Genomic DNA, 14,953 nt, shown 5'->3' on the forward strand with positions numbered 1-14,953 from the left:
CACGGATAACTGGGAGAGGGCTGCCAGGAGAAGCTGCACCAGGTCTAGACCACAGAATCACGGCCTCATTACCCGCCTCACTGCGGCCTGGTGCTTTTCAGGTTGCCATCTCGTGAGAGCTCAGATCCTTGATGTACGTACATCCAGTCTTACTAACGTGTTTTCAGAATTCAAGTCTTAAAAATACATAGTGGCCCTGGCTGGGTAGCTCAGTTAGTTGGAGCATTATCCAGTGTGTCAGGGTTGTGGGTTCGATCCCCAGTCAGGGCACATACAATGGCCAACCAATGAATGCATAACAAAGTATCACAACAAATCTACTTTTCTCTCTCCTTTCTCTTTCTCTCTTAAAGATAATCAATCAGTAAAAACACATATAAGAAAGAAAGCAAGGCCTTAAATGTTTAGCACATAAACTTCTACTAGAAGCTTGTCTCCATCACTTCTCATAGATGACATAGCTTAATTATATGTTCCCAGATGGTAGCCAGGCGGAATGGGTGTGATCCGATAATTGCCTCTTTCAGAGTAAACATGTGTTGTGATATGGTCCCTGTGGTGGATAATACACAGAGCGGAGCACCTATAGGAGTTTCCCCATAGGTGCAAAAGCTTTGACATCGACGATGGCATGAACTAGTCAAGAAATCTTTTCATTATCGATTTGATTTTTTTTAAACAGAATTAGCTGTTTGGCGGACTGTGTAGTGAGAACAGATGGAACTTTATTTCCTGCTGTGCTCTGTGCCTAAGTCACTCTGTACAGCTGGGCTCTCCAGGGGCCTTAGTAGTTCCTTAAATTCACTGAGAAGTGGGTCACATTGTGTTATAATAATATTTAGTATTTCTGTCAGCCAAATGCTGAAGACTGGCACTTTGAGGTGTTCCACTATTTCTTTAGAAGTTTCAATATTTCTTGTCAAACTGTACTAATATTTTTACTTTTTGTTTTCCAAGCCAGGAAATGTGAAGAATTCACCTGGAAATAAATAGAATACTCTATGTTCTGCCCATTTTAATCAGGTAAAGAATAGGAAAAAACTGGTTATTTTTAGCATTGTTAGTTAATTAGTTGTCCTTAATTAATTAAATTAATTATATAAGTTAATTATAGAACTTTCAACTTTGTGTGGAAACATAGGGTCAGGATGATATTTCATTCCATCTTTAATTTCTGGGTTTAAGTGCCATGACTTAAATAATTGTGTTTGTTCCTGAGATGTACCTGGGTTTGTTAAAAAAGGTAGAACCTGACAGTTGTGATTTATGATTTCAAACAATTGAAAAATGCCATTATTTCTTAGGATTTTTTAAAATTTCACTATAGTAATTGCACTTGTACTCATCTAATAGGTGTTCATTAAACATTTGTTGAATGTATGATTGTTGTAGAGAAGCTCAAGATTATAGAGCTATTACCATAATTGACATAGGGAATTCATAGGTGTAATTATTCTTTCTTTAAAAATTGAATAACCTGAGGCTAGAGAAATTTAAGATAAAATCAGATGAAGTCAGAAAATCAATTTGATTTCTTCTGGTCTTATAGTCAATTCACCATTTATTTTCACTGGTTTAATATTTACTCATTGAGTACCTGCTAAGTACAAAACCCTAGTCATTTTATTATTTTGGTTATATATTAAAATTTGTAGCCTGACTGGTGGTGGCACAGCGAAAAATGTGTCGACCTGGGATGCTGAAGTCCCAGGTTTGGAAACCCCAAGGTTTCCAGCTTGAGCGCAGGCTCACTAGCTTGAGCAGGGGGTCGCCCGCTTGAGCGCAGGATTATTGACGTGATCCCATGGTCGCTGGCTTGAGCCCAAGGTTACTGGCTTGAGCAAGGGGGTCACTGGATCAGCTTGAGCCCCCTGGTCAAGGCATATATGAAAAGCTATCAGTGAACTGCTAAAGTGACGCAACTGTGAGTTGGTGCTTCTCAGCTCTCTTCCTGTCTGTCTCTGTCTCTCTCTTTTTCTCACAAAAAAAATGTATAGTAGCACTTGTGATTTTCTGGTAATTAGACTATATTGAAGTTGGAAACAATCTAAATATTCAATTGCAGGAAAAATGGCTTATCATGGTATATCCATAAAGAGGAATGTCACTATGTTTTAATATTTAATTGCATGGGAACATGTACACAATTATTATTAAATGGAGGGGAAAAAGATAATATGATGCATGTTTAGAGAGGATAAAGACCAGGAAATACAACAAAATATTTAAGTGGATTCCGCTTATCCACAACTTCAGTTTCCTTGGTTTCAGTTACTTGCGGGCAACTGTGGTCCAAAAAATATTAAAGGGAAAATTCCAGAAGTAAACAATTTAAAAGTTTTAAATTCCATGTTGTTCTGAGTAGTGTGATGGAATTTTGTGTTGTCCCATCCTGTCCTGCTTGGGACATGAATTGTCCCTTTGCCCTGCGTATCCATGCTGTACCTATAGTACAATATTTTGAGACCAGGATCATATAACTTTTATTACTGTATATTGTTCTAATTGTTCTCTTTTATTATTGTCATTGTTAATGTCTTACTGTGCCTAATTTAGAAATTAGACTTTATCATAGATGTGCACGTCTAGGAGAAAACAGTATTAATGGGGTTTGGCTGTCCGCAATCTCAGGCATCCACTGGGGGTCTTGGAATGTATTGTTATAGTACAATTATGGGTGGTTTTTATATTTTTTCTTTTATATAACTCTTTATTTTATTTATTTTCAATTTTTTTCTTTTTCCTTTTTTAAGTAAGAGGAGGGAAGATAGTGAGACAGACTCCCCCGCATGTGCTCCATCCAGGATCCACCCAGCAACCCTGGTCTGGGGCTGATGCTTGAATCAACCGAGCTATTTTTAGCACCTGAGGCCAATGCTCGGGCCACTGAGCTATCCTCAGTGCCCAGGGCCAATGCTTGAACCTCTTGAGCCATTGGCTGCAGGAGGGGAAAAGGGAAAGAAGGAGGAGAGGGAAGGAAAGTGAACAGGTGGTTGCTTCTCTTGTGTGCTCTGACCAGAAATCAAACCCAGGACGTCCATATGCAGGGCCAATGCTCTATCCACTGAGCCAGCTGGCCAGGGCCAACTTTCTGTATTTTTAAAGTTTTCACAATGAATATGAATTTGCCTTTAAAATAAAAAAATTTATATCAGTGTTACATTTATTATAAATTACAGCTATTTACAATTCATGAAAGCCCCAGATTTGGGGGTTTTCCTCTCTCAAGTTGTCTCCATATTTTTGGAGACCCAGAGAATCATATAATCTTTGAATCTGAGAAGGGTCATCTGACCCAACACCCAGCTTCAAGTATGTGTTTCCGCTTTTCACCTCCACTAATAGAAAATGCACTCTACAGGGCAGCTATCTTTGGATAGTTCTAATTTTTAGGAAGCTGTTTCTTATACTAAGTGAAAATATGTCCTTAAAACTTTGCCACAGTGTTCCTGATCCTGTGTTAGCGGTTACAGAAAACAAATCCAGATCCTCTTTCACATCACAGAACTTCATATAGTAACCCCAAGTCAGCAGTTCTCAAATTTTTTTAGGCAAACAAATTACCTGGGAAGCCCATTAAAAGGCAGAGGCCGAGGCCCCATAGCAGAATTGGCATCTCTGGTGAGCGGGGCCTGATGTGCATCCGATGTGCTGTTAGAAGAGAGTCTAGAGCAGGGGTCGGGAACCTTTTTGGCTGAGAGAGTCATGAACGCCACATATTTTAAAATGTAATTCCCTGAGAGCCATACAACGACCCGTGTACATTACACATTATCCAATAAAAATGTGGTGTTGTCCCGGAGGACAGCTGTGATTGGCTCTACCCACCCGCAACCATGAACATGAGCGATAGGAAATGAATGGATTGTAATCCATGAGAATGTTTTATATATTTTTTAAAGAACAGTTTTATTTATTTTTTAAGTCTTTATTCAATTTTCAGAGAGGAGAGAGAGAGAGAGAGAGAGAGAGAGAGAGAAGGGAGGGAAGGGGGGGAGGGTCAGGAAGCATCAACTCCCACATGTGCCTTGACCAGGCAAGCCCAGGGTTTCGAACCGGCAACCTCAGTGTTCCAGTTTGATGCTTTATCTCACTATGCCACCACAGGTCAGGCTGTTTTATATTTTTAACGTTATTTTTTTAATTAAAGATTTGTCTGCAAGCCAGATGCATCCATCAAAAGAGACACATCTGGATCGTGAGCCATAGGTTCTCGACCCCTGGTCTAGAGGGTGAGCAGTGAGGAAGACACATTTGTCTTCCAGAGACTTTATATTGAATATAGTTCGATTTCTCTACAAGGACAATGAGACATGGAATAAAGGGAAATTATGTAAATATCCATTTCATTTTCCAAAAACATTCTAGGCCAGAGTTAAACTTATGGTATACACAATCTTGATTTCATTCTGGGTTTTTTTAGATCTTTATTGGAGATGTAGTTTTAATTATACAAATGATAGATATTTGTGTAAATAAATTTTTTATGTAAGTATTTTTAAAGCTTGTCTTCTACTCCTTTCCCAGAGGTAATTTCTGTTTATATTTTGGTATATCATTCCAGACATTTTCCCCTAAGTATAAATATGCATCCATACACGCTTTGGTTTTTTGACAGAATGAGATCATATTCCTTGTACTGTTTTACAAGAACACTGAAAGCTCTATGAGGGCACATACGGCAATTTTATTATCACACCTAAAGAAATTAACACTAATTCCTTAATATCATCTAATGTCCAGACAGTAGGCAGATTTCCCTGATTGTCTCATTAATAACTTTTTTTTAAGTGAGAGAAAGATAGGACAGAGAGACAAAGACAGACAGACAGACAGGAAGGGAGAGAGATGAGAAGCATCAACTCAGAGTTGCGTCACTTTAGTTGTTCATTGATTGCTTCTCATATGTGCCTTGACCAGGGGGCTCCAGCCAAGCCAGCAACCCCTTGCTCAAGCCAGCGACCTTGGGCTCAAGCTAGCGACCTTGGGCTCAAGCCAATGACTTTGGGCTCAAGCCAGTGACCTTGGGCTTATGCCAGTGACTTTGGGATTCCATCTATGATCCCACATTCAAGCTGGTGATCCCACGCTCAAGTGGGCAAGCCTGCGCTCAATCTGGAGACCTCACAATTTGGAACCTGGGTCCTCAGTGTCCCAGGTCGATGCTCTATCCACTGTGTCACCACTTGGTCAGGCATCTCATTCATAACTTTTTACACTTGGTTTGTTTGAATCAAGATCGAAACAAGATCAGCCCATTGTGGCTGACTGATAGGTCCCCGAAGTCCCTTTTAAACTGTAATAGTTCCTTCTCCCTCATTTTTCCCTTGCTATTTATTTGTTGAAAACCTGGGCCTATTTGTCCTTTAGAATGTTCCATGTTGTGGCCATGGCCGAGTGCATGCATCCTTTTTGTTTCATCTGTTTATCTCTTGGTTCTTCTCTTTTCTGCATTTTCCATAACTGATGGATCTGAAAGCTTACACAGATTTAGGTTCAATTTTTTGGTAAGAATACCTACTTCATACACAGTACTTTGTTTATATTGAATGAATGAAATTGCCTTTTTTCACTTAATATAATATGTACATCTTCTTCCCCTGTTGGTACTTCTAGATCTCTTTCCTCCTTTTAGCTGCATAATAATTTCCTAGTATACACTACCATGAACATACTGGGAAATTGAATCGTTAATATAGGTTGTTTCCAGTTTGTAGTTTTATTTTTTTATTCAATGAGAGGAGGGGAGGCAGAGAGACAGACTCCCGCATGCGCCCCAACCAAGATCTACCCGGCAAGCCCACTAGAGGGCAATGCTCTGCCCATCTGGAGCGTTCCTCAGGTTGCTTAGCAACCTAACTCTCCTTAGTTCCTGAGGTGGAGGCCACGGAGTCATCTTCAGTACCTGGGGCCAACTTGCTCCAAATGAGCCATGACTGCAGAAGGGGAAGAAAGAGAGAGAGAGAAGTGAGAAGGGGAGAGTTAGAGAAGCAGATGGGCACTTCTGTGTGCCCTGACCAGGAATCGACCCCGGGACATTCACCTGCTGGACCAACACTCTACCACTGATCCAACCAACCCGGGCCCCAGTTTGTAGTTTTTAGCAATGCAATAGATCTATTGAATTGTTAGAGAGGTCGAAAACAGATTAATAAACTGAGATAGAAAAGGTAAGCTAGTGGTTTACATGTTTAATTTTAAATTTTTTGGTTTTATCTTAAAAGATTAAATGAATGGTCACTGGCCTCTAAAATATTTATAACCTCTAATTGCTAAGTAGATTCTTTACATATTAAGAACAAAGCAATATGGAGAAGAGCCAGTTTATCTGTATTGTTTCTCTGGACTGCTTTGTGTCTGATTCCAGAAAAGAATGATGACGTGGTGTGAGGAGGGTAGATGTCAGACCCACAGCGGTGTAATCACATTTTCCTCTAGCAGGTGCATGGGAATATGGTTGTTTCATTTTCAGAAAGGGTGAACTGTGTTGCTGTGCCCTTTAGGCATTATCTTTTTATTTATAAATCCATCCATCTGTTTAATTAAGCTTCGATACATAGCCAGTTGAGAATCTGAATGCAGTATTAATGAAACAAAACCTTTCTGGTAATTAGTTTACCTGTCTATAAAATGGGAATAATTACACTTTTCTCTTGCGCCTGTGATCCTCCTAGTCATATAATGGTAATGTAAATATTTGGTATGCTTTCTCGAGGTAAACCTAAAGAATGTTCAAAATGCAAAATTTTAGAGTTGTTTTTATTTTTTCTGGCACCGTTTACTTACGTTCCCTTCTTTTAGTTATAGGTAAACATTGGAAACTCCATACAATGAACCAGTATTTCTACAGAAAAATGGGAGAGCAGCCAGCATTGAATGTAGTAAACTGGCTTTCTTCTGCAGGAAAAACTCTACTAGACCTCTTTGTTATCTTGGGTGATGCCATACTACGAAGGAACTAATCTGGAATCTTTTCACCTAGAGATAATGTACAAGCCTTAGAACTTCTTGTTCTCATGTTGCTATTTATGTACATAATTAAAATTCCAACTTAAAAATAGTTGCCCTGCTTTTTTTTCTCTGATATTAAGGAGTGACAGTTGGAGCATATCTAGTGCTAGTGTGTGTGTGTGTGTGTGTGTGTGTAGCTGTATGTGCATGTGTGTCTGAGTATACGCGTATGTGGGGGTATGTGTGGCGTGTATGTGGTGTGTCTCTGAGTGTACGTTACTGTGGTGTGTATCTCTGAGTGTCCTTGTGTGTGTGAAAACCATGAACTCTTCTTAGCAGTATCGGCTGACAATCTGCAGAGTCTGTGTCCCACAACAGAGTTGAGTCAAGAAGAGCAGCCCCAGAACCAAGAGGCGAGGCCTAGGTAACTAGCACAAGGAACAGAGCCTGTAAGTACACTGGTTGGAAGTCACACGGGAGAAAACAGTGACCGGGAACCCTTGTGTGTTGTCGCCTCCCCGCTAGCACAGCTTCCGGTTCTGCAGTGCCAGAGGGAGACGCATAACGCAGCAGGCTCTGTCCTCCGCAGTGTGGGGATGCTGAGTGCTTGTGTGTGTGGGTTCTCTGTATGTGGGCCTTGTATTCACCTTTGTGGCCCCTGAATGCACAGCTCATTGAACTCCGTATTCTCAGAGCTGGTGGGAGTAGCAGGGGCCCCTTTTGACTTGTCAGCCAGCCAGGAAGGATAGTGGGGGAACAGTATGTGAAAGAGAGTTGAGAATCTCCAAGTTTCAATCAGATTTGGAAATTAAAAGTCATCTTTATAATTCTGTAACATCAATTTAATTCCTAATGGTCGACCTTCCAGAACTGACAGCCTTTGGTAAGAGAGCAGCCCACAAGCGGAACATACACACGTTAATGGTAAGTATATTTGATAGGTTCAGTCGGGCAGGAATGCCACCAGCATCGTTATTGGATTGGTGAGCGGAAGCACGTTTGTCCCTAGAATAATCCTGCTGGTCACCCAAAAGGCTTTTACTTTCTTTTATGCTGAAATACTTTTGTGTTACTCAACCAATCATTTGAATATATCCAACCTGTGCCTAAATTATTTTTTAATATTTTATTTATTGATTTTTAGAGAGAAAATATTTAGAGAAGAAAGACAGAGGGAGAAGCAGGAAGCTTCAACTTGTAGTAGTTGCTTCTCATTATGTGCCTTGACCAGGCAAGCCTGGGGTTTTGAACCGGCGACCTCAGCGTTCCACGTCTATGCTTTATCCCCTGTACCACCACAGGTCAGTCTGGGCCTAAATTATTATATCTAATTATAATATCATATTGTTCTTCTAGGTTTTCCCCATTGGCCTGGCTTCCTACATCAGCTCCAGAGAGTAGAGATTCCATGAGTTTCCTCATTCTTGAGATCACTTGATCTAGAGAAGATGAAGAAATGGCCCACATCAGTGTGCTATGAGGATCATTAATCAAAAGGTATTTTATTGCTTCCTAACTGTAAGGTATTACTTCCCCCCTTTCCTTTAACCCTTTATTCAATGTGGAAACATTGCCTTCAGACTCTTCACTCCTCCAAGGGGATGGAGGGTGAGGGTCACAGAGCTAGCTCCCAGTGGTGCCGGCCCGGATCGCGGCCAGCAGCGGAGTCGCCTCCCAGCCAGTGTAACTCGGTCACCCTTTGTCCTCTGATCTTTTCCTTAGGTGGTGGGTGGTATCCAGTGCTGCCTTCTTTTTATATTTAACACTTTTTGTATGGCTTCCATGAACACCCAACTGTAGGGAATATGAAATTTGTATATCATAATATCTTGCATTTCCCCAGCTCTTTATACTTTTCAGAGTGCTACTTTATACCTTTCCTCCCATGGTTTGTTTCTGACCTCAGCATGCTTGTACTGTTCTTCTGTCCCGAGGTAGGACTGTCTACTTAACATTTACACCTTTTATTCTGTTTCTTATGACCATTTCTCCTTATAATAAGGCTATAAATCTCAATATCTGTAACTTAGCATAGTTCTTTTCTTTTTTTTTTACAGAGACAGAGAGTTCAGAGAGAGGGATAGACAGGGACAGACAGACAGGAACAGAGAGATGAGAAGCATCAATTATCAGTTTCTCATTGCGCATTGTGACACCTTAGTTGTTCATTGATTGCTTTCTCATATGTGCCTTGACCGCGGGCCTTCAGCAGACCGAATAACCCCTTGCTGGAGCCAGCGAGCTTGGGTCCAAGCTGGTGAGCTTTTTGCTCAAACCAGATGAGCCTGCACTCAAGCTGGCGACCTTGAGGTCTCGAACCTGGGTCCTCGGCATCCCAGTCCGACGCTCTATCCACTGCGCCACCACCTGGTCAGGCACTTAGCACAGTTCTATTTGAATAACTTTAGGGAGTTTGGAGGGAACATGCTGTATAACACAGTGTGATTTCAGCTCATCTAAGGAGACAAATGTATAGTTTGTACTGTGATAATATGGTAGTTGGAGTCCTAAGAAAAATTACTTTGTCAGAAATCAAGATTTAGAAGTAATTGCTTCAGGCCGTGGCCAGACAGCTTGGTTGGTTAAAGCATCATCCCGAGGCACAGAGGTTGCCGGTTCAATCCCCAGTCAGGGCGCAGACAGGAGCAGCTTGATGTTCCTTTCTATTTCTTTCTCTCCTTCCCTGCTTCCTCTCTCACTGAAATCAATAAATTAAAAAAACATTTTTTTTTAAGCAATTGCTTCAGGCCCTGGCCAGGTAGGTTAGAGAGCATGGTCCCAATATGCCAAGGTTGTGGGTTCAGTTCCCAGTCAGGGCACATACACACATCAACCAATGGATGCATACATAAGTGGAACAACAAATCAGTGTCTCTGTTTTCCCCTCTCTCTAAAATCAATGAAAGTGCATAAACTTAAAAAAATAATAAAAGGGATTGCTTTGGTGGGAAAGAAAGAGAGTAGGAACACTAAAGAATGCCTTCATTAATCCTATCACCCGTGTCACCTCTTGGGACAAAATCAAAACAGCAGTAATAGGAAGGACCGCCCACCTGGGCAGTGGCTACTGGGTCAGCAGGTTTTGTCCTGTGTGCAGTGCTGGACTCCAGCCCAGTAGTGGCCTGTAGGATGCAAAGCACTCTCCCAAGGGATCAGTGGCGTTATATCCAAGTGGCCTAAAGAAATTAGAGTTGAGGCAAAGTACCTGTGTTCACATATACAGGTGGGAAAAGGTGGCTGCCTGTGCTTAACTACCAAATCAGTGACAGTCACAATTAGGCCATTAGTGAATATTATTGATTTTTATTAGTTCAAAGATAAAATTCAGCCCTGGCTGGGTGTGTCATTTGCTTAGTGCGTCGTCCCAATACGCCAAGGTTGCGGGTCCCATCCCGGTCAGGGCACAGACAAGAATCAACCAATGAATAATGCATAAATTAGTGGAATACCAAATCGATTTCTTTCTCCCTCTTACTCTCTCCCCTCTCTCCCTTTCTCTCTCTCTCTCTCTTTCTCTCCCCCTCCTTCTTCCTCTCTCTCTCTCTGAAATCAATAAATAAGACTTTTTTAAAAAGATAAAATTCAGAATCCTTTAATTTAGTGGGAAGAGAGATAGAGAATCTATTCTCTTCACTGTCCTATTCTAATGAATGTACTTTGTACTTGTCTTTTGGGAAAGGCTGGATGTGTAGAGCAATAGTTTTCTTTGTGACTAGTCATACTCATGCTTATTGTGTAAGGTGAGCGATGGACAGCGAATGTAGACGTTTGCACTTTTTAATTCAGTGTCCCCACCCAGTGGAACGCAGAAACCACTATCAGAGGGACCATCAGAATATTTGTGCGCCCAGCTCTCAGCACGGCCTCATTTTCATTAAGGTAAATATTGGAAATAATGGTTTCATTCAGCGCTGGTTGAGAGAAACTTGCTTGAGGTTTTGGTTTTCACTCTGTACACCTCCTGTCTGATGTTTTGTGTCCCTGCTGATAGGTTCAAATTTCAAGTTGGTAATTAGCCAGCACATAGTTCTAAAGGTACAATTAGGTCAAACTCCAGACATGACCGAAGTTCAAGTTTATTTATGTTTATGAAGTGATAGCCAAGGAAACTTCTGAATGGAGAGAAAGCTTGTTTTCCTCAGGCAAGCGTTTCGCTCTTTCTCATTTTGTTCACTTAGCACTGAAGGAGCCATCTAGATTTCACATTTAAGAGCCATTACCTTCTTAATCTCGAGAGCTCTGTGGGACTTCAGCTGTGGCCCTGGAAGGCAAAAGAGTAGCGTGGGAAGTGACTTTCTCCCTGTCTAGCTCCAGCCTGTGGAAGTGTTCAGACTCAGTATTGAGAGTCAGTTCGAGAGCCCTCTCCCTCCGCGCGGCCTCTCCTGGGGGCAGACAGGACGGGTGGGGGAGAGAGAGAGGCAGTGCGGGAGAGCACTGGAGGGTGCAGAGACTGCTCCTGGCACTCAGAAGCGAGGCCACAGCAAGTCCCTCCAGTGCTGAGATGGTGCAACACTGGCATTTTGTTAATAACCCCGAGTCTGAGTGTGGCCGGGGAATGAGTGTGAATGTTCTGTTCACTACAGGGAGAAACAGCAGCTGTCTCATTTATCTTCCGTATGGCGTCTGAATCATGAGAAAAGGCCTTCGAGTAACGATAGTGGCAGAATACATCTGTTGTTTTCTCTTGAATCCCCAGGAAGACTAGAGGAAGGGGATTTTGAAGACGGCATCAGCACACCAGGAAAGGGTGAGGAGAGGGAAATGAGGGACCAGTTTTTTTGCCACAGATTTTGTGATAACTGTTTGACCCTCGAAACCCTGTGCCTGTGTAATATTCACACAAATAAAATTAACAAAAACATTTAAAAACAAATTATTTTTTTTCTTTAGAAATTAAATCTGATGGGGTGACATTGATCAATGAGTACATAAGTTTTGCCTGTGGTGGTGCAGTGGATAGAATGTTGACCCAGGACGCGGAGGTCCCAGCTTCAAAACCCTGAGGTCGCTAGCTTGAGTGCGGGCTCACCAGCTTGAGCATAGGATCATCTATGTAAGCCGAAAGCTTCCTGGCTTGAAGCCTGAGGTCACTGGCTTGAGCATGGGGTCACTGGGTTTGCTGAAGCCCCCCAGTCAAGGTACATATGAGAAGCAATCAATTAACTAAAGTGACACAACTGTGAGTTGATGCTTCTTCTCTCTCCATTCCTGCCCGTCTCTGTCTCTCTCTCTCTCTCTCTCTCTCTCGAAGGAAGGAAGGAAGGAAGGAAGGAAGGAAGGAAGGAAGGAAGGAAAAGAAAGAAAGAAGGGAAAGAAAGAAAGAAAGAAAGAAAGAAAGAAAGAAAGAAAGAAAGAAAGAAAGAAAGAAAGAAAAGAAAAGAAAGCGTACATAGGCTTCAGGTGAACATCTCCATAGCATTTGAACTGTTGTGTTGTGTGCCCATCACCCAAAGTCAACTCATTTTCCATCACCATATATTTGTCCCCCTTACTCCCCTCCTTCCCGCCCCCTCTCCTGCTGGTAACCACGTCAGCTTATCTATGTCCTTGAGTCTCAGAAACAAAATCTAAGAAAAGCAAGGAAGTTAATATTAAAAAATCTCATTTACTTTGTAAACTTTGGTTCTGTGTGTCAAACAGGGCCCTTCCTGTAATGAATGCAATATGATACACTTCTTTCCGATTTTAAAAGTTGTAGGTTATGGTGTGTCTTCGTGTCTGTGGCATCTGGGGCTCATAACCCTGATTCGTTTCCTGAACACTTTTTCAGGAGGGCAACCCTCAATTACAATATTGCTCAAGAGGGAAGCTGGGATCCGCGTGGGAGCTTTTCCCCCAGGATTTGAAATCAGGTGGTTTTCGTGAAGAAAAGTGGAGACTGCTTCACTGTGGCCTGGTGGAGGCCCTTCAGACCCGGAAGCGGCCGTGGCGCCCAGGGCCTTCCCTGCCTCGGGCAGCCCACCTGTTCCCTGCCTGTGCTGGCAAGGCTGTCAGGGAAACTGTCCTTTCTGCACCTCCCCTCTCCTAGCACGCAAATGCGGTACCGATTTTCCACCTTGCACTTTGTGTTTCTGGCTATCTGTGGTCCCATTGACCTAAAGATGCTTGACTTATTACTAATAGATTTCTTTGTGTCATTGCTCTTTTCTCCTTGGGACGCCTTCTGTTCCTGTTACTCCTTTCAAGTACCAGGTTGTGAGGTTTAGGGAAAGCCTGCACCCTTGAACCCTCTTTACCTTGTTTGTACTCCTCTTGAACTCACCATGACTCGTACATTTCGGAGGAACTGAATTTCCAGACATGAACCCTTTTGTCTGTGAACTCCTGGATCACTCTGTAGACTTCCTGTGGCCTCGTACCTGTTCTACCCTTGCTAGAACACTCGCGCGCTCGCAGATTAGAGTCTGCTGAAGCCAGGGCAGCTGGCTTTCTCCTTGGTGCACCTGCAGTGCTGACCCGGTGCACCGATGTATACATTGCAAAACGTGCTGAGTGATCTCTTTGAAGTTCACATTTTCATTACAATTTGGTTTTAGTCGGGCCTCTGAGAGTACCCATAGGCATTGGATTTGTTTGGTTGCCACCAACCTGGGTGCATATGTCCCTATGTTACTGACTTCCAAATCTAAAACAGGAGGTTGGGCCAGCTACTCTCTAGAGGCCTTCAGCTTCTGTGACTCCCTCCCCCACCTACCAGATTTATTAAGCACCCATTGAGTGCATGTCAGGGGTCCCCAAACTTTTTACACAGGGGGCCAGTTCACTGTCCCTCAGACCGTTGGAGGGCCGCCACATACAGTGTTCCTCTCACCACCAATGAAAGAGATGCCCCTTCCGGAAGTACGGCGGGTGCGGATAAATGGCCTCGGGGGGCCGCATGTGGCCCGCAGGCCGTAGTTTGGGGACACCTGGTCTAGATACTCTGTTACCATGGGCCAGGGGGAGAAATACAGTTTATAGTACAGATGTGAAGACAAAGCAAATTCACAATGCAATCAGAATAGTTACAGAGCCGCCGCGTCATAGCATACAGAGGAACTACCTGATACAGACTCCAGTATTGGGCTTTATGCACAGAAGCACCCAAGGGTATTTATCTAAAACATGGATTTAGTGTACCTAGGCAATGCGGTTTTTTTGTTGTTGTTTTGTTACATTTTTTGTGTACACTTTTTAAATTATTTTTTTAAGAGAAGGAGAGGAATCAGAGGAAATGAGCCTGGTAAAGCAGGGGACAGTGGGTTTGGATGGATGATTTTACTGTTACTGAGTTAGCACCTAACTCACACTGTCTTTGTGTGATCACTGTGTCCCCCCTTGGAACACCTGTCCCAGCAAGTCCAACAAAAGTCAGCCCGGGGCTGGGCCTTCAGGGTCCCCTTGATGTATTTATCTAGCTCATTCCTTAATGTTATTGTAGATAGGCAAGATTTAATGTCTTATTCCTTTCCATAGGACTAAACGCCTGGCCAAGGGTAGTGCCGGTTGAGATCCTGTAGGGCCTGCTTTAATGAAGAGATGAGATATGTGTAATTTTAAATTAATACCTGTTTGTATAATAAGGCATGCCACTGTCCTTTAAAAATCTCTTAGTAGCTTAAACATGCCAGAATAGAATACAATACAATATATTTAGTGTTGTAATATACTTATTTATTTACTCATAGATACGATAAACTTGATAGACAAGATAAACTTCAGCCCCCTGAAGTGATGACAAATATGAATGTTTCCTTAAGAAAACTTCAAATGAGAGCTTGAGTGAGCACCATGGCCTTTGTGCAGGTCGTAGAGATGGTTTATGCAAACGATGTGAACTACTTCGAATCCCTGCTTTCCTCCTGGGGTTTGGGGATTTTGGTGGTTGCTAGGCAGGGGCTACTTTTGTGGCCAGTCCCCAGTAAAACCTTGGGTGCTGAGTCTCTAATGGGCTTCCCTAGGCAGAAGCATTGCACATGTGTGGCTGCATTTTTTTTTTCTTGCACTGGGAAAGGAGCATGCG

General features: G+C 42.5%; 1 protein-coding gene and 1 long non-coding RNA gene across 3 annotated transcripts in view; both read left to right on the plus strand.

Annotated features, from left to right (window-relative positions):
• The window catches only part of APOO (apolipoprotein O), a 66,889-nt gene extending 59,829 nt beyond the window's left edge, over positions 1-7,060 (plus strand). Inside the window, exons 8-9 of one of the 2 annotated variants that reach the window (XM_066248986.1) lie at positions 958-1,023; positions 6,802-7,060. In XM_066248986.1, the coding sequence (XP_066105083.1) occupies positions 958-993 (36 nt within the window). In that variant the 3' untranslated portion in view covers positions 994-1,023; positions 6,802-7,060. The remainder of the gene's footprint in view (positions 1-957; positions 1,024-6,801) is intronic. The other variant, XM_066248987.1, reaches the window with a different exon arrangement.
• An 83-nt stretch (positions 7,061-7,143) lies between these two features.
• LOC136317493 (uncharacterized) lies at positions 7,144-8,372 on the plus strand. The gene is made up of 3 exons (XR_010727880.1): positions 7,144-7,400; positions 7,820-7,875; positions 8,308-8,372. It is a non-coding gene; the product is annotated as an uncharacterized lncRNA (long non-coding RNA).
• The last annotated feature ends 6,581 nt before the right edge of the window (positions 8,373-14,953 follow it).

Source organism: Saccopteryx bilineata, chromosome X, assembly GCF_036850765.1.
Source record: "Saccopteryx bilineata isolate mSacBil1 chromosome X, mSacBil1_pri_phased_curated, whole genome shotgun sequence".
Taxonomy (NCBI): Eukaryota; Metazoa; Chordata; class Mammalia; order Chiroptera; family Emballonuridae; genus Saccopteryx; species Saccopteryx bilineata.